Raw genomic sequence first — 15,636 nt, 5'->3', positions numbered from 1 at the left:
CCTTATAACTTAAAGCTTTACAGTGACTTAGTTACAAATGACCCAGAACCTCTATGTGAATAACACTGACAATCACCATCTTCAAAATGCTCTCAGAGAATTAATTAGAATACAAGGCATGAGAATAATTTGCAAATAATCGACAAACTTCCAAGTAGAATAAAATGTGTTCTGATTTTGGCCCCAGTGAAGCCTGGCCAACTTTATCTCCAAGGTCTGGGAAAAAGGAGAGTGGGGACAGGTTTCTCTCCCTGAAATTTCTATTCCTATTCCAGGCCCTTCACCAGTGCTGTAGTTCTGGGAGCCCAAAGGATCAAGTGAAACTGCCACCAATGGGCTGAACTGGTGACAAAGGAGATCATTTACATGCAGACCTCAAATGAAAAGGACAGGGTAAAAAAGCACAAATAGACAAAAAGGGAGTTTGGTGTGCTAACCAAGCACAGCTCTGAAGCTGGGAGATCAGGTTTGACATTCTGGGGTACTAGTTAAGGGATAATCCCTTCATGCTTCCCCAGCTGCATCACCCTTATCTGAAATGGGCTCACAAACCCAAGACCTCACTAACAGACACATGAATCCACTACTGTCAGGGATTCCGACTTCTCCAGTTGGAAGCATCCCTTTCTTCCCTGGCACCACTATCCCTACAACATTTACATGCAACCCAGGGCACTAGCCATAAGCTGTTGTAGGATCAGTTGAGACATAGCACTGGCACATAGTGGGCACAGGACACACCCCTCTCTCCCCAGTTAGCAGAATGAGGAGAGTCATTTCTTCTGTGAACTTTCTCAATGATAGTTTCAGATTCTAGAAGGGTTCTCACTGACCTGTACCCAGGAAAAGGCCCCAGGGTTTAACATGTTGTGATCCTCAGTGGGGCACTTCCTCATTTCTACATTCCTCAGGCAGGCAGAGGGCAGAAGGCCAGGGGTGAATGGCAGCCCTTGACCAAGAATCTGGAGGCAGGTGAGGTAAGCCAGGTCTGGCCCAAATGCCAGTCTATGCCTTTGCTGCAAGTTGCCTGGGCGCAAGGACAACAGTCCCTAGACCAGAGTGATAGTCCTTTAGAGGGCAGGCAAGTGTGAGGCAGAGCAAGGAAAGGGAGAGAGAAGGTTCCAGAAGCATGCTGAAGGTCACAGTAATGCCCCCTTAAAGTGCACCAACCATGGAAATGTGTGAAAACCAAGTGGCCAAGATGAAACAGTAAATGAACAGCACAGATGACAGCATAAAACAAGTAAGCCCCTGCTCGAGAAGTACTTGTCCCTGTAAGATAAGACCTGATCACTATCCACCAAGGGAGGACTCCTAAGTCCAAACCTTGGCATGGGTCACACGAAATTGCTTATGTTGTCCTTCACATTTGAAAAACCTTATTATGCCAGTCAAATATTTATAAACTGCCTGTGTGACAAACTCTATGGTTCTCAGCAAATAATTTCACTCTCTCTGCTTTATTTCCTCGTCTATAAAATGAGGCCTTGGTGACACAGAAACATCAATTCCAAAGAACACCTGCACCCCTATGTTTATAGCAGCACTGTTTACAATAGCTAAGCTTTGGAAACAACCCAAATGCCCAAAAATAGATGACTGGATCAAGAAGATGTGGTACATAGACACCATGGAATATTACTCAGCATTCAAAAAAGATAAACACATGCAATTTGCAGCAACATGGATGGCGCTGGAAGGGATCATGCTCAGCGAAATAAGCCAAAAAGAAAAAGAAAAATACCGGATGGTCTCACTCATAGCAGGAATCTAGAAAACTTAAATAAGGGACCAGGAAAATGAATAACTATAAGAAAGTGAAAATCAAAATCAACAAAAAACTATGAACCAGAGACACTTTTAGGGGGGCGGGGGCGGGAGGGGAGGGATTGGGGTCAGAATGGGGGGGGCTGCAATTGTATGGGGAATATAACAATAAAATTTATTATAAAAAAATGAACAATGATGTAAAAAATAAAAAATTAATATAAAAAATAAAGAATAAGTAAATTTTTAAATAAAAAATAAAACTTAAAAAAAATAAAAAAAAATAAAATGAGGCCTTGGACAGTGTGATCTTTATTTTCATTTTTACTCCAAAGCTGATTCAGTAGACTACATAAAAATGCTCTGAGGCTAATCTATTCCTAGAAGCATAACTAAAACAAAATTATAGGGGACTTTGTGCTTCCAGCTAAGAAGGAATATTAAGAGCAGGATATACCCTCTCTCCTTAAATAAATTAAAATTTGAAACAGTTTTCATACATGGGATGACAGGAAGCAAAGGACAGACAGGGAACAAGAGAAGCAAGCCCTGCCAGTGGTCTTTATGGCCTGGAGAGTGTCCTGTCTGCAGTGTGAGGAAGAGGACCCCATGCAGAGCTTGGTGGTCCTTCTATTGGTTCAGAGCACAAGGAAGCTGGGCAGAGAAAGCTGGACAGGAGGATGATTCTGGAGACCACAGAGAGTGCCTTGAGTACTGCCTAGTGCAGGTGTGTAAGAAAATGATCAAGGCTAGGAAAGAACACTCAGAAGGAAGCAGAATGAACAATCTGCAAAGCTTACACAAGGCAGGGAAGAGCCTAAGCTCCCTTCAGCTGGAATGGAAACCTCCCTATGTGTGGGACACTGAATCCCGTCCACACAGGCACACTGCCTCCACAGCCAGTGCACACTAGGCCTACATCGAAAGTAATTCCAGGTTCAGCTAATGAAGCTTAAAAGTAAGCTTCAAAAAGACCAAAAGAAGCTGACATGTTCCCACAACAAATCCTCAAAATATTTAAAGGAATACCAAAACAAAAACAAAAACAAAAAAACCCAGAGTGAAAAAAGTCATCACTGAAATATGTAAAATTCACAATGTTTGGCATCCAATCAGAAACTACCTGTCATGAAAAGAAGATCCATAATGATGAGAAACAGACTAAAAGTGTCAAAGACGAAAAAATTAAAAGATAGATGTGTTCAAAAACAACTAGGACACATACTCTGCCTGTTCAAGAATATAAAGTTGTGTCCCTGAAAAGAAATGGAAGACATAAAATGGGCAGCTTCAACTTTATAGTGATAAAAATGCTCTGGACTAGATTAGCAGCAAATCACACACCTCACCCCTTCCCTCTTCTCTCTCCATTCCAGTGCCAGCTCTCTGGGGACACTCAGGCCCCGCTTGTGCCCTCTGCTTTGTGGTAGGTAGCCTGGGAAGGCCAGATTTATAAAGCTCCTTGTGAAGACACAGCAACAGAGACCACCCAAAATGAGTCTCCCTTTCCTCACAGGTAAATGTGGACAATAACATTTATTTCAAGGATTTTTGCTGGAAAGACTTAAATGAAGTAGGAAAAAAAGTGGGCACAAGCATGCCAGTTCCTTCTTAGTCCCCTAGGAGAGATGCCCCCCTTTGTTACAATCTGGTGTAATGGAAGAAGGGGAGGACATCACACACTGGTGATGAACCTTGTTCACTATCAGCAAGTCTCGAGAGAGTCTCCCTGTGCACCATATGTCCACAGCATGTCTGCCAGGTGTTTGATGAAAACCACTTGTTCACACCCCGACTCAAGGTGACAGTCCCTGAAAGTATAGTTCATGGGCTAACAGATCTATTTAAATTGTGACTATCAAATAGATAAGTCTGCAATCCTTGCCAGAGCACTTAATCCTGGGAACTGTGCAGAGTACTATCAAGATCATAGCACAGTCATCACAAGACCCTATTCCAAACTGCTCAAAATAGAGCTATGGAGAACAAAGCAGGCCCAGCGGTGATCACCCAAGCACAGGCTCCTGTATTACTCTAGGAATCCAGATGTCTAGGAAGTACAGGAAGTGCTGAGGCTTGAGCCTCATTCTGCACAAAGGTATAGCCCTTCTGATTAAGAATGGATGGACCAGGATGGGGCTTCCCAGGTGAGAACTCAGAGGCACTGGTAGTAGTATTCATGAGGTGCAGGGAAGAGTGGGTAACACTGCCATAAATGATCAGGGAAATGGGGAAAGCCAAGCTTGCTCTGAGGCTGGAAATCTGGGTGATCAGGAGGATGGTGCACTCACACAGGGGTGTGGCAAGGCTAATTTGGGTAATAGGAAAATGAATTCAACTTTAAGTTTCCATATTTTGAAATGCTAGCACTGGTATCCAGAAACACTTCTGTAGCACACTTTAACCCAAGCAAGAAAGAAGAGTCATTCTCAAACTCTTCCCACATTTTAGCTGGCCACCAAGTCTAGCTGGCACGGTCTTCTAAATCTCCTCCAATTTATCCACACTGTCTTATGGCCACACAGGCTGCCCACATCTTGCCCTAAACCATCGAGTCTGAACAGATGAGACAGGAACATTGTGCCCAAATCACATTCCACACAAGGAGAAACAGAGGACAGGCCCAAGGACACAATAGGCTGTGTCCAAAATTCTTGCTCTAACCAGGTTTCATTAACACATCAACCCCCAGTTCACTGAGATCCCAAAACACACCAAACTCATGCCCAAAACCATCTAAGGAAATCCATGAGGGCAGAATGTGCTTTCCACAGCTCGCAGGTATAAGAAAACTTTATGAACCAATGAGGAATCTGAAATGAGTTATCAATGTATTTAAGCTCACTAAGGACCTACAGGGTGATGCATTTAAAGGGTAGTCAATCACAGAGCTTCATAGATGACTATCCCACCCTTGGCCTCCTAAAGAACAAAGAAATAGAGATGAACTTCAAAGAGACCCATTCAACAAATATTTACTGAGCACCAATTATACAGGGAGCATAACAGTGCTTAATGCAAAGATCCTGCCCTTGAAGAGTTTGTTTTATCTGGAGGAAACAGAATGTAAACAAGAAATATACTATGCAATTTACTTATTTATAATTTCAGAGAGTGGTGCCATAGAACAATAAAGGGAATGCACATAGCAGGGTAAGTAGAGGAAGAAGCTATAGTTTAAATAAAACTCAAGGGAAGACCTCACTGAAACGGGGTCCCAACTAAAGACTGGCCAGTGGAAGGGACAGATGGATAGGTTTCTGAGAGCAGTACTGGTGGGGGCAGGGCACCACGGCAGCATCAATACCTTTTAACTGAGACCAACCTTAACAATTATAGTGGATGCCCTTGTCCCTCTGAAATAAATGTGGGACTGGCATCTTACAATTCTACCACACTTTGTAATTTTCCATCAATTATGAAAAGTCTTTTTCCTATGAACTTATGCTCCTTTTATATTTTTTTTATTACATGATGAAATACCAGTCATATTATCATAAGCAGGTTCCTGAAGCATCTGGAAAAATCCGATGGAGACATCTTTCTCTGTCCCTTTGCCCCTCCCAGAGGCTAGGCAGTGCTAAAAACCTTCACGGAACTTCGTACATCACAGCAAGCACATGAGAACCCAAGGACAGTGTGGGCAGAGAGGGGAAATCCAACTTCAGAAAAAAGAAATGTTGGCCTTTCTATTTTTTTTTCAAAAAGCACTAACCAACGTAAGCAAAGTGACAGAAAACTCAGTAAAAGGAAAAGCTAACCAAGTGTTAAATATTTATTTTTTCCTTAAATATCAATGGTAGGAAATTCCCAATGAAGTTGAAAGTTGTTCTGGGGAATCTGTCAAGGAGGTATTTATTACATGAAGATATGATCAAGAAACATAGGAATACTGCTCTTTTGAGGTTAATACTGGCAAGACCTGTTTACAACAATTGCCAAATGAGGTGCAGAGGTCAGAGGGCAATTGGTGCCTTGCACAGGGAGGTTAGGTATGAAGGCATCACTCGCCCGCCAAGAAAAAGAGAACCAACAGCAATAAATGGATCCATGTGCACCACATGGATATAAGATGCGGTATAAGCTAACTATAGTACAGGAATATAAAAACATAATTTAAAGATAGTTACTATTTTAAAGACCAAACACTAATAGCAAATTAAATTGAGTGGAAAGATAATGATTAAATCCTTCTATATGCTTTAATCAAATGAATAATTTTAAGTTCTCTCTTTCCCAAAATACACCACTTAAAGAAAAAAACAAAAGAGAATATGGTGATGGTTCACAGATGATATGCTGGTGGGAGAACTATGGGGACTACAGCAATGTAAGAAAAAAAATAAGTAAAAAGTCACAGCAATTTGCTGCTTGTTTGAAATGCACGCAGTAGGACCCCTACAGCAACAGTTCATCCTTCAAGTTGAGGGAACATGGAAGTGCTACAGCACCCAAATCCAGCAAAGTGCATGGTCATACTAGGTCATCTCCCACAGGAAGGAAAGGAAAAGTTCACTGAAAAGTTCAGCAACTCCTTAACATCCACACCACATGCACACATTGCCACATGCAAACACTACGGCATGGTCACAGTTCCCAGGAGTGAACTAACCCCAACTCTATCAGGGAATAGACTGAGACTCCCCTAGTCACAGAGTGCCTGGAAATCACTGTCACACACAAAGTCACCTCTGCCGCCCAGGCCATGGGAAGACAAGCACACATTTATGCTCCCTAGACTGAGAAAGACACCTCTGGGGAAACTGGAGAAAGGAAAGCTCTCCACATAGCAGTCAGAAACTACCAAAGCCCAAATCCAGTGGTGTAAGCAAGCCCATCCTTCACCTGCGAAAGAGCTAGGGTAGCATGAGGGCATGGGGGGCATATTTCACGACTGCAAAACAGTGGGTATAATTTGGATCTGCAAGGGGCACAGCATAGGTGAGCCTCCCTGAACAGTCCAGTAACCTGTCCTGCGGAGGGACGTGAGCCTGAGACTGGGGAGATGTCTGGAGTTAAGTGTACTCTCCTAAAGGAGGGCCACATGGACAAGTGCAGCATGGCTGGAGAGGACCCAACAGCCTGCAGCTGGAAGGTTGTAAGGAGGTGAGAGGGAGACAGGGCCAGACCAAGCAGGGGTTCCTAGGCTGAAAGACTCCACAACCATGTAAGTAATACAATTGACATGGGAAACACCTAGAGGTGCAAGCCAGCAGATGCTTCCCGGGGCTATGAGGCAGATGCAAGCACAGGACCAGCAATAATGAGGGCTGGGTACAGGGTTGGTGAGAAATTGGGGTGACATCCAAAGACAGGTGCCCCCATACTGAGCAGCTTAGCAGGAACCCAGGCCCCAATTCACTATCTCACAAAAGAACTCCATCACCCCCACCATACCACTTTTCTTGTGCTGCCCCCCATCCTGCAGTCTTTTTGTCTGACCACACTGCCTTCATGGGCCCATTCTCTAGCCACTGTGAGGCACACACAGGGCTCTGACCCAAGGCAAGCTCTCCCTCACATGTGTTGGGCCAACCCTGACCCACTGCGGAGGCTCCCAGTAGACAGTTTTCCTGTGCCCTCAAAAAGCAGCAGGGGCGTGTGGAGGAGGACAGGCAGACTGGTGCACAAGAAGAGGCTAGCAAAGCGAGAGCAGCTTGATCAGGTAAGAAGGAGGGATACAAAACTGCTCTGGAAGCGTGTGGGCCACAGTGGGAAGAAACAGCATGAACAAAGGGGTGGAGACAGGAAGGCAAGACAGATAGAGGGAGAGAGGGCAGGGGGCTTATGTCCAGCATAAGCCTTGGGAGGAGAGCCTGCCAAACAGGCAGGATCAAAGACTGGCCCTGGCCCTGGCCCTGCCCTCCCCAACCCTGCAAAAGGGGAACCTCCACCCCTCCCCACCTGCATCCTACTGGCTCAGGAGAGGCCAGGGACTGGTGTGTCAAAAGGGAAGCTCCAGTCTTCCTGCCAGTGTCAGTGAAAGGCCAGGGACAGTTAAAGAGAGCACAGCCAGGTTCCTAAAGGTCCAAAGTGATCCAGCCCTGTTCCTGCTAGTGCTTCGGGCAATACAAGGGCAAGGAACCTGACAGGCACACACAGAGCAGTCCAGTGGTGCCAGCTGCCAGACAAAATGATTCATACTTAAGACTTTCACACACTATGAATTCACAGTAAAAAAAAAGCACAATCCTGTCCACACAGAGCACACAGGCTAATGGCAGCCACATAGGAGCGGCAGATTTAACGTTCTATGACAAAGACTCTGGAAAGGGTAATTTAGGGTGGTGGAAGCTGGAGAGACAGAGTGGAATGACAGGGGTGAGGGAGACAGAGGGGTGAGGGCAGGGCACCACCACTCCCCTGCATGCCCCCACATTACTTACGCCCCACATAAACACAGCCAGCCTTGTGTTTTTCATGGAGTACTGTGGTGTCGCGGCCACATCTAAAGTCTTAGAAGCCTAGGGTATCCGCAGGCAGACAGTACCGACTCCCCAGGTCCCTTCCTCAGGTAAGGGGGCTCCCACGATCCAGCTGTTTTCTAGACCCCTCACCACCTATGCTTGTATTGCACCAACTAGACATTCTTTTTTATTTTTTATCTATTTATTTTTTTGCGTGTGGGACCCTCGCCAGTGGCCGGGGATCGAACCGGCGCTGCAGAGGCTGCGGGCAGCCTCGCAACCCAGCGCTCAACCGCTGCACCACCAGGGGCGGCCCAGCAACTAGACATTCTTGTGCTTATTCTTGCGAGGGTTCCAAAGACATCCAAGTACCTTGCAAATACCAAACATTAGGCCCTAAAACCAATTTAAACAAAACAGGTAACTCCACAGGGCTTGAAAAAAGATGGCATTTATATAAAATTTACTTCCCATTTAGAGAAATTCTGAAGAGACCAATAGGGCAAAATATTTAACTTTCGTTTTTTAAAGAATTTATTCATGCACACAAGAACTGGGGTATAGGCCAGAGGTGTGGGGGTGTGAGAGGTGTGAGAGGATTCACCAGAGACAAAGTGGGGAACAGAACTGGCAGATTAACTGAAATACACTGCTGAGGGGCAGTGGGCGAGACAGGAGAGGTCTGCTGTGCCCAAAATATTTAACTTTTTAACAATAATAAATTGTTCTTTCCTCTTTGAAGGGAGTCAAAGATTACAGGGAAACAGTGACTTCCTGGGTAACAAAGGCCTCGAATTTCCTCTCTGGATCCACAGGAAAAGGTGGACCTTCCCAGCTCATCATAAGATGACAGGCCCCACAGGCAAACACTCTGCCCCGCCCGCATCTTCCTGCTCAGTGACGTTATGAATATTTTTTTTTTCCTATTGCTGGGACATTCCATTCCATCCTTGGCTGCACCTTAGTGCTTCTGTAAGCCCATAATGACAACCGCTAAGAAAACGCCAATCGTATTCTCAATGCTCAAAGAATAAAATAAAAAGTTCTAATGTAGTTTGGTTCCATTTAAAAACTAAGCTGGGTTTCAGGTGAAGTCTGGAAAAGTTGAATAAACCTTTAATAAGCATGGTCCTTGGTCAGCCTGCCAGGAACCTGGTGAACCAACAGTTGTGGGGAAGGCACTATTTCAGGTACCACATGCTGGTCTCCCATGGTGCTCCTGCCACTTGGATTCCAAAGGTTTAGTCCAGATATTTGCAAATATAGTTGATTTTTTTAATTAAAAATTAAAGGGGCTAAATAACAAGAGTACAAAACACAACAAAGCAAAAACAGACAATTATAAATCAGAGACATACTGCAGGGGAGGAGGAGGGAGAGGGATCAGAGGGAGGGAGAGAGGAGCACAGGGGACTGAGGTGATGGTGCACAGGTGCACTGGGGAAATAAACTCTATGGGGACTACACCTGAAGGGATGGGGGGAAGCAAATATTGTTTAAAAATGAACAATGATGTAAAAAATAAGAAAAATTAATTAAAAATATTAAAAAATAAAATAAAAATAAAATAAATGCAAAAAAATATTCAAGGGGCTGGGAGTCCTCTAGGAGTCCACCATGACTTGCACTCTTATGCTCTTTGAGTGTCTGACTAGCTGCTGAAGCTGGGGCTTCATTCAGATGAGGATGCTGCTCCTGTGACTGTCAGTGTGGCCTGGCGCTGGGTCTGACTGAGGTCCAGGCTCCTCACTGCCTCTCTCCATGGGTCTCTCACAACAGCACACTCTTGTGGGGGTGAATGAGTCTCAAAAGTTCAACGTATGAAGGGGGAGGTGGACCACTGACAGTCACAGGAAGCATACCCCCTCACTCCTAGTGAAGCCCCAACCATCAGCCCCTTGGCAGCCAGCCAAAGACTCAAGAGCACAAAAACACAAGTCACAGTGGACTCCTAGAAAGAGTGAGCCCCAATCGGGATGAAGAAAGAGGTGTCCTCCTTCAATCCAAGGACTGGAAACAATGAATTCAGGAAGACTAATGTTACCTCATGAAACATCAATGTACTCTATGCCCAAACCAGGATGCCAAGCAGAACATCGGTGCACAAGGCCATGACATCCTCAGAGCCTGAGATCAGTGCTTGTCCTCCCATTTGTGGGGAAGGGGAAGTCTATACTCTATATATAGTCACCAATCAGTGAAGTATGGACAGCTTATAAAACATAATAAATTCCTAAAAAAAAAAGAAATAAAAAAGATAAAGTATGCTAATATTTTAAAAATTATTAAACTCAACATTGAAATTGTATGAAATTTCTGAATATGTTTTCTCAGTTTCTCTATCATAGACTGGTAATAACGCTCTGCCTGAGGCAACACAGTACACAGAAGAGTACATGAAGAACTCTCCTCCCCCACAGAAAGGTCAAAATGATTGATGGAAGCGCTGTGCTATGAGATCATAGAATTGGTGAAGGATTATATGGAAAATCATTGACATGACAACTAGCACATAGTAAGTGTCTTTGTTTTCTCATCTATAAAATAAGTATCATGAAGATTCTACCTCAGAGTCTGTAAAGGATTAAATGAGAGAATCTAAGGTAAATACACACAAAAATACTGAATTCTGCCCACCCATCATCTCTCCTCTCCATCCATCCCCAAACATTGAGTCAGGAGCTCAGGGCTGTAGAGTATCAAAGTTTGACAGCTCCAATGGGAAAAGATAGTGGCCCCGCTGTTCCCCCAAAACACACAGTAGTTGGGGATGCAGCTAGTGTTGCACTATCTGTCTATCCCCAAGGGCTAGGAATCTCTATAAAGAGTGTTGGTACCTTGTTCACCTTGTATCCCAACATCCAGCCTGCCTATCATTCATGAAACAGTTAAGATGATGCGCAAATTAGACATATCACTCCTGACATTTAGTGTTCACTTGATTCTATAAATTACAAAGTGTAAAAGAACATGCTACTTAATAAAATGTCGTTAGCTATCTATGATTCCAATAAGTAAAACCAATCAGATAACGGAAATTTGCCAGGTAAGAAAATGTTTTCCCAGAACAAATGACATCTATTTTTAAGTGAACATACTGCACTTATTTCAAAGACTTGAAAAGATTATAGCCTCAAATTTATACAGGTATCACAACAATCACTTAAAAATTCTACTTTTAAAAAACAAATGTTATACACTTTGGGAAAAAAAATCAGAGAGCAGCTCATGTTGCAATATCAAAATATAGGCTCCATTCACTGAGGGTCTTTTATGTGACAAGATCCTCACTATGACGTTGTAAATAAAAGAAATAATGCAGAGGACTTAAGGGAAGTGTGTATAGTCATACAGTTGAATAGTATATTGTCACTACATTTGTAAATTGTTTGCGGTATCTGTTCAATTAAATATTAATTATTAAATTCAGAATCATAATCTCAATGATTTGCAAAGCCATGCTGGGTAAATGTTTTAACATCTGGAATGGTTTCATAAAATAAAAATAAGGGATGCATCAAATGAGCTTTGTATCTTCCCAAAAGGTAGTTCAATGAAAGTTTCCCTTTGCCAAAGTATAGGTGTGTAAGATTAAAGATTGAAGAGTACAGAATCACTCCTTGGCTTAAACAAACAAACAAACAACAACAAAAAAAAAACAAAAACAAATAGTGAGAGACATTGGAAATGGCATTCATTTCCAGGTATTAATTCCACATAAAGACTATAAGGGGTAAGGTTGCCCTTCAGCAACTCCAGAGTCCAAGATGTAGGGTATCCAGATGTCTGAGCACCAAACACAAAGTCCAAGTGGAGGGTGAAGACAAGGAGCCATTCTGCAGGGATGTATGTCATGGGCAACAAGAGTTTCATCCAAGGGTTGTTAAGTCTTACATCCATTGACCAGACAATGAGGAGGAGACATGCTAATATAGGAGGCCCACTTTTGGTACCTGCTGAGCAAAAAGGTTCATTTGAGCAATGGGAACTTTAAAGCAGTTGGCAAACTTATCTGTAAATACACTACCCAACTCTGCTGATGTAGCCTGATAGCAGCCATAGATGTGATGTAAAGGAATGAAAGTGGCCATGTGCCAGTAAAACTTTATTTAAAGAGCAGGCAGGAGGGCTACTGTTTTCTATCCCCTGTGCTGAAAGGTCAGGTTCTGATGTTCAGGAATACAGAAGTACAATGGAGCAAAAAGAAGCAATTTGCAGTATCCTGGGTTTGGGTCAAAAGGTACGAAACTATTCCAGAAATGGAGGGTGGTCTTTCCCAGAGAGAGTTCCATACAATGTCATTTTGGTTCCCATAGTAACTTAAAGGGAAGCTTTCACAATGACCAAAGGGAAGCTTTCACAATGACCAGAGACCCTGATGTACTATAAATGAACGAATAGGATGTCTTCAAATTCCTTATTGCAGGAAACCATTCAAGTGGCACCAACTTTGACAACAAAATGCAACACTGATCTTCAAAAGGAAAAGCGATGGCATCTACATCAAAAAATTGATGAGAACCTCAGAGAAGCTTCTGCTGGCAGCTCTCCCCATTGTTGCCAGCCGAAAGCCTGGCTGATGTCAGTGCCTTATCCGCCAGGAGCACTGGTCATCAAATGGTGCTAAAGTTTGCTGCTCCCACTGGGTCCAGACCTGTTGCTAGTCACTTCACTTCTGGAACCTTCACTACTGCTACAGAGATCCTGAAGAGCTGGACAAAGAAGAACAGGCTGCTGCTAAGAAGGGCAGCCAGGGAGGCAGGAGAGTGAACTGACTGCTCCAGGTGGAGAGTTTACTGCTACTTCCCTGAGGTGCAGGCTGGTCTGAGGGTATGCAGGTGCCCTCTGGGCTACCCAGCAGCTCCCTGCTGAAGACCAGAGCTCAGCCTGCCATTGAGGCCTGGGCTGCATCTCCCTTCTAAATTCAGGCTTTTTGGATTTCTCACTCTCAGTTCTATTTTATTTGCTTCAGAATCTTTAATCATTATTCACAATGATCGTATTTGTCAGTTGTCCCATGTCTAGTTCCTCCACTAGGAACTATGGGACCCTGGAACTTGCCTGCCTCATATAAAGGTTCCTCCTGAGCACTGACACTGTATCTGGAACCCCACTGGTACTCAATCACTATCCAAGGAACATAGATAACAACCCTGGTTAGGGCAGTCAAGAGGTGGCTGGGTCCTACTGGGTAATTTCCACGCATTTCCTCCAATCCCACAAAATCCTGACATCATCTAATCCTTTGTCTTGTCTTTACCAACAGGGAAGGTGAGGTACAGCAAAGTTATGTGATTCTCCTGAGACTACAGAATTCTGACAATATCACATTTTCAAGGAACAATTTAAGTCTAAGGTGAAGAAGGTTCATCAACTACTCTACCAGCTCCACCACACCCTCCATCATGTCCATCTGCTATCTCTGTCACTAAAGCAGTAAATGGATAATTAAATGTACACAATAATTTTGGTATTTCTGTGTACATAAGAAAATCCTACATGTTGATGACTCATTGAACTCCAAATCTAACCCAAATCACAGTTATTAGTGAATAGCTAAAAGCAGAAAATTATTTGTATGGGAAAGATCTTAAGAAGATACTTTTATCTATAAAAACTTGGGAGATTGTTCTAATAGCTATACTTGCAGATCACTCAAGACTGGAACTCACTGTAAAGCATCCCATTTTCTGAGAAATTCTGGAACTGTGGTCCAGTTTTCCAGGAAGAGGGGCTACATGCTGCCAGGTCTGGCTGCTGGATTTTTACTATAGGACAGAGTCTATGAAAGTCAGAGTAGCATGACTGCACAGGATCTCAAAGTTGACAGTATGGCTGGGACTATCTGCCCACCACCTCCTGCCTCCTGAAGAAAGCTTTGGGCAACAGAGCCATCAAATCCACAGAGTAAGAAGCTGCCTTTATCATTTCCATATAGACTAGCAGGAAACAGAACATGTTAGTCGGAAGCAACAGGAAATGAAGAGAGCTTCTGTGTTGTCACTCTCCCTACATTATATTTGGCCCTTAAGATCTTTTCTGTAACCAGCTAGAGATGACACTACTAAAGGAACACTCAGAGGTGTGCTGCTGGCAGGTTTTCCTTGTAGGTCCCTGACCCTTACTCTCTTGCGAATAACGGTACCAAATAAAGGCAGCAGATGGGGATCAGGGTGCACGCCGGGTCGAGAAAAGCTAAGTGGCTACACGAGCAGTGAACCCATGACTGTGAATGCAACCAGGAGCTTTACTCAGACAGCGTGTAGACACACCTCTTTGAGAACAAGAAAACAACCATACATGAGCAAAGGGCAGTGTCCTGAGAAGAGCTCATCAGTAAACAGACCCAAGAGTAACCAGCAAACATGATTTTGCAACGGATTTAGCCCTCTTTTCTGGCTTTAAAAGCACGTTGGTTTTTTTCTCTAATTAAATGATTGCAATGAATGATATTCCTAATCTTCAACCTTTCTTCAAAGGTTTGCTTTACTTTAATATCAAAACAATGAAAAAGATGTCTCTCTAAAGCCATGGGTCACTGGCAAGTTCTCATCACCATAGTTAACAAGAGACTTAATAGATTGAGGAAATAAAACAAGTTCAAGAGGGAAGAGCAAAAACTGGATCAAGAGTAGAGCACATGAAAGGACTTCAAAATTCAGGACTCCTGCTGGAAGGACAGCGGCCACGAGACAGATGGTGCAAGGACCTTAAATGAAGGGTGGATGGGGCTAAACACCCTCAATCTGAGGACAGAGCCCCATCTATAAAGGTCAAGCCACCACTCAGTCAGGAAACCACCTGCTAAAATATGCTTTCTCCCCTATTGCCTTGCTCTGTAAGTGCATGTAAGCTTGAACATCTCGGCATTAACCATCACTCTAATTTGCCTTCCTGAGTGTTAGAACACAGTGGCCATTTCATTCCGATCATTGCATCCCAGGTATAAGCAGGCAAGTCTATAATACATGAAACTCTTTTAGAAAAGGATGCCACAGTCAAAGAGAACACAAACAAAGACCTTGCAGGATATGCCAAGTTCTTTTCTACCGTAGGACTTGTCAGTAGTCCTACTTCAGGCATTTCCTTGGTAACTTGCTAGTAACTGAACAGTTCATAGTTATTAATTACAGTTGTGCAATAGCCCTCAACCAACACCATTCAGAATCAGATGCCCATGCTCACCCATACCTGGTAGTACAGATGGTGCAAAAAGGAATCTGGGCCACCAGCTAAAGCCATCGGTTCCTTCTGGTCTTCAAATTACATTTACTGCACCACAGCACCTGCAACAAAGACAGACTGTGAGAAGCCAAGTCAGAGAAAAACTCACTACTGACAACTTATTCAAGGGTGACATGTGTGAATGGGTAACCCTGGGACACCACCTGCAGGTTTGGTCAGGCTGTCTGTTCAAGGTACCAGCTTGTTTTCTAATGCAAGCAGTGACACCAACTACAAA

General features: G+C 43.6%; 1 protein-coding gene across 2 annotated transcripts in view; it reads right to left on the bottom strand.

Moving 5' to 3' along the window:
- Positions 1-15,431, bottom strand: part of GRB10 (growth factor receptor bound protein 10) — a gene marked incomplete at both ends in the record, with an annotated part of 127,733 nt that extends 112,302 nt beyond the window's left edge. Inside the window, one exon of one of the 2 annotated variants that reach the window (XM_084248367.1) lies at positions 15,366-15,431. In XM_084248367.1, the coding sequence (XP_084104493.1) occupies positions 15,366-15,416 (51 nt within the window). The remainder of the gene's footprint in view (positions 1-15,365) is intronic. The other variant, XM_084248366.1, reaches the window with a different exon arrangement.
- Positions 15,432-15,636: the final 205 nt, after the last annotated feature.

Source organism: Talpa europaea, assembly GCF_964194135.1.
Source record: "Talpa europaea genome assembly, chromosome: 11".
NCBI lineage: Eukaryota > Metazoa > Chordata > Mammalia > Eulipotyphla > Talpidae > Talpa > Talpa europaea.
Note: the sequence above shows the minus strand (reverse complement) of the source record. Positions and strands in the feature narration are given on the sequence as shown.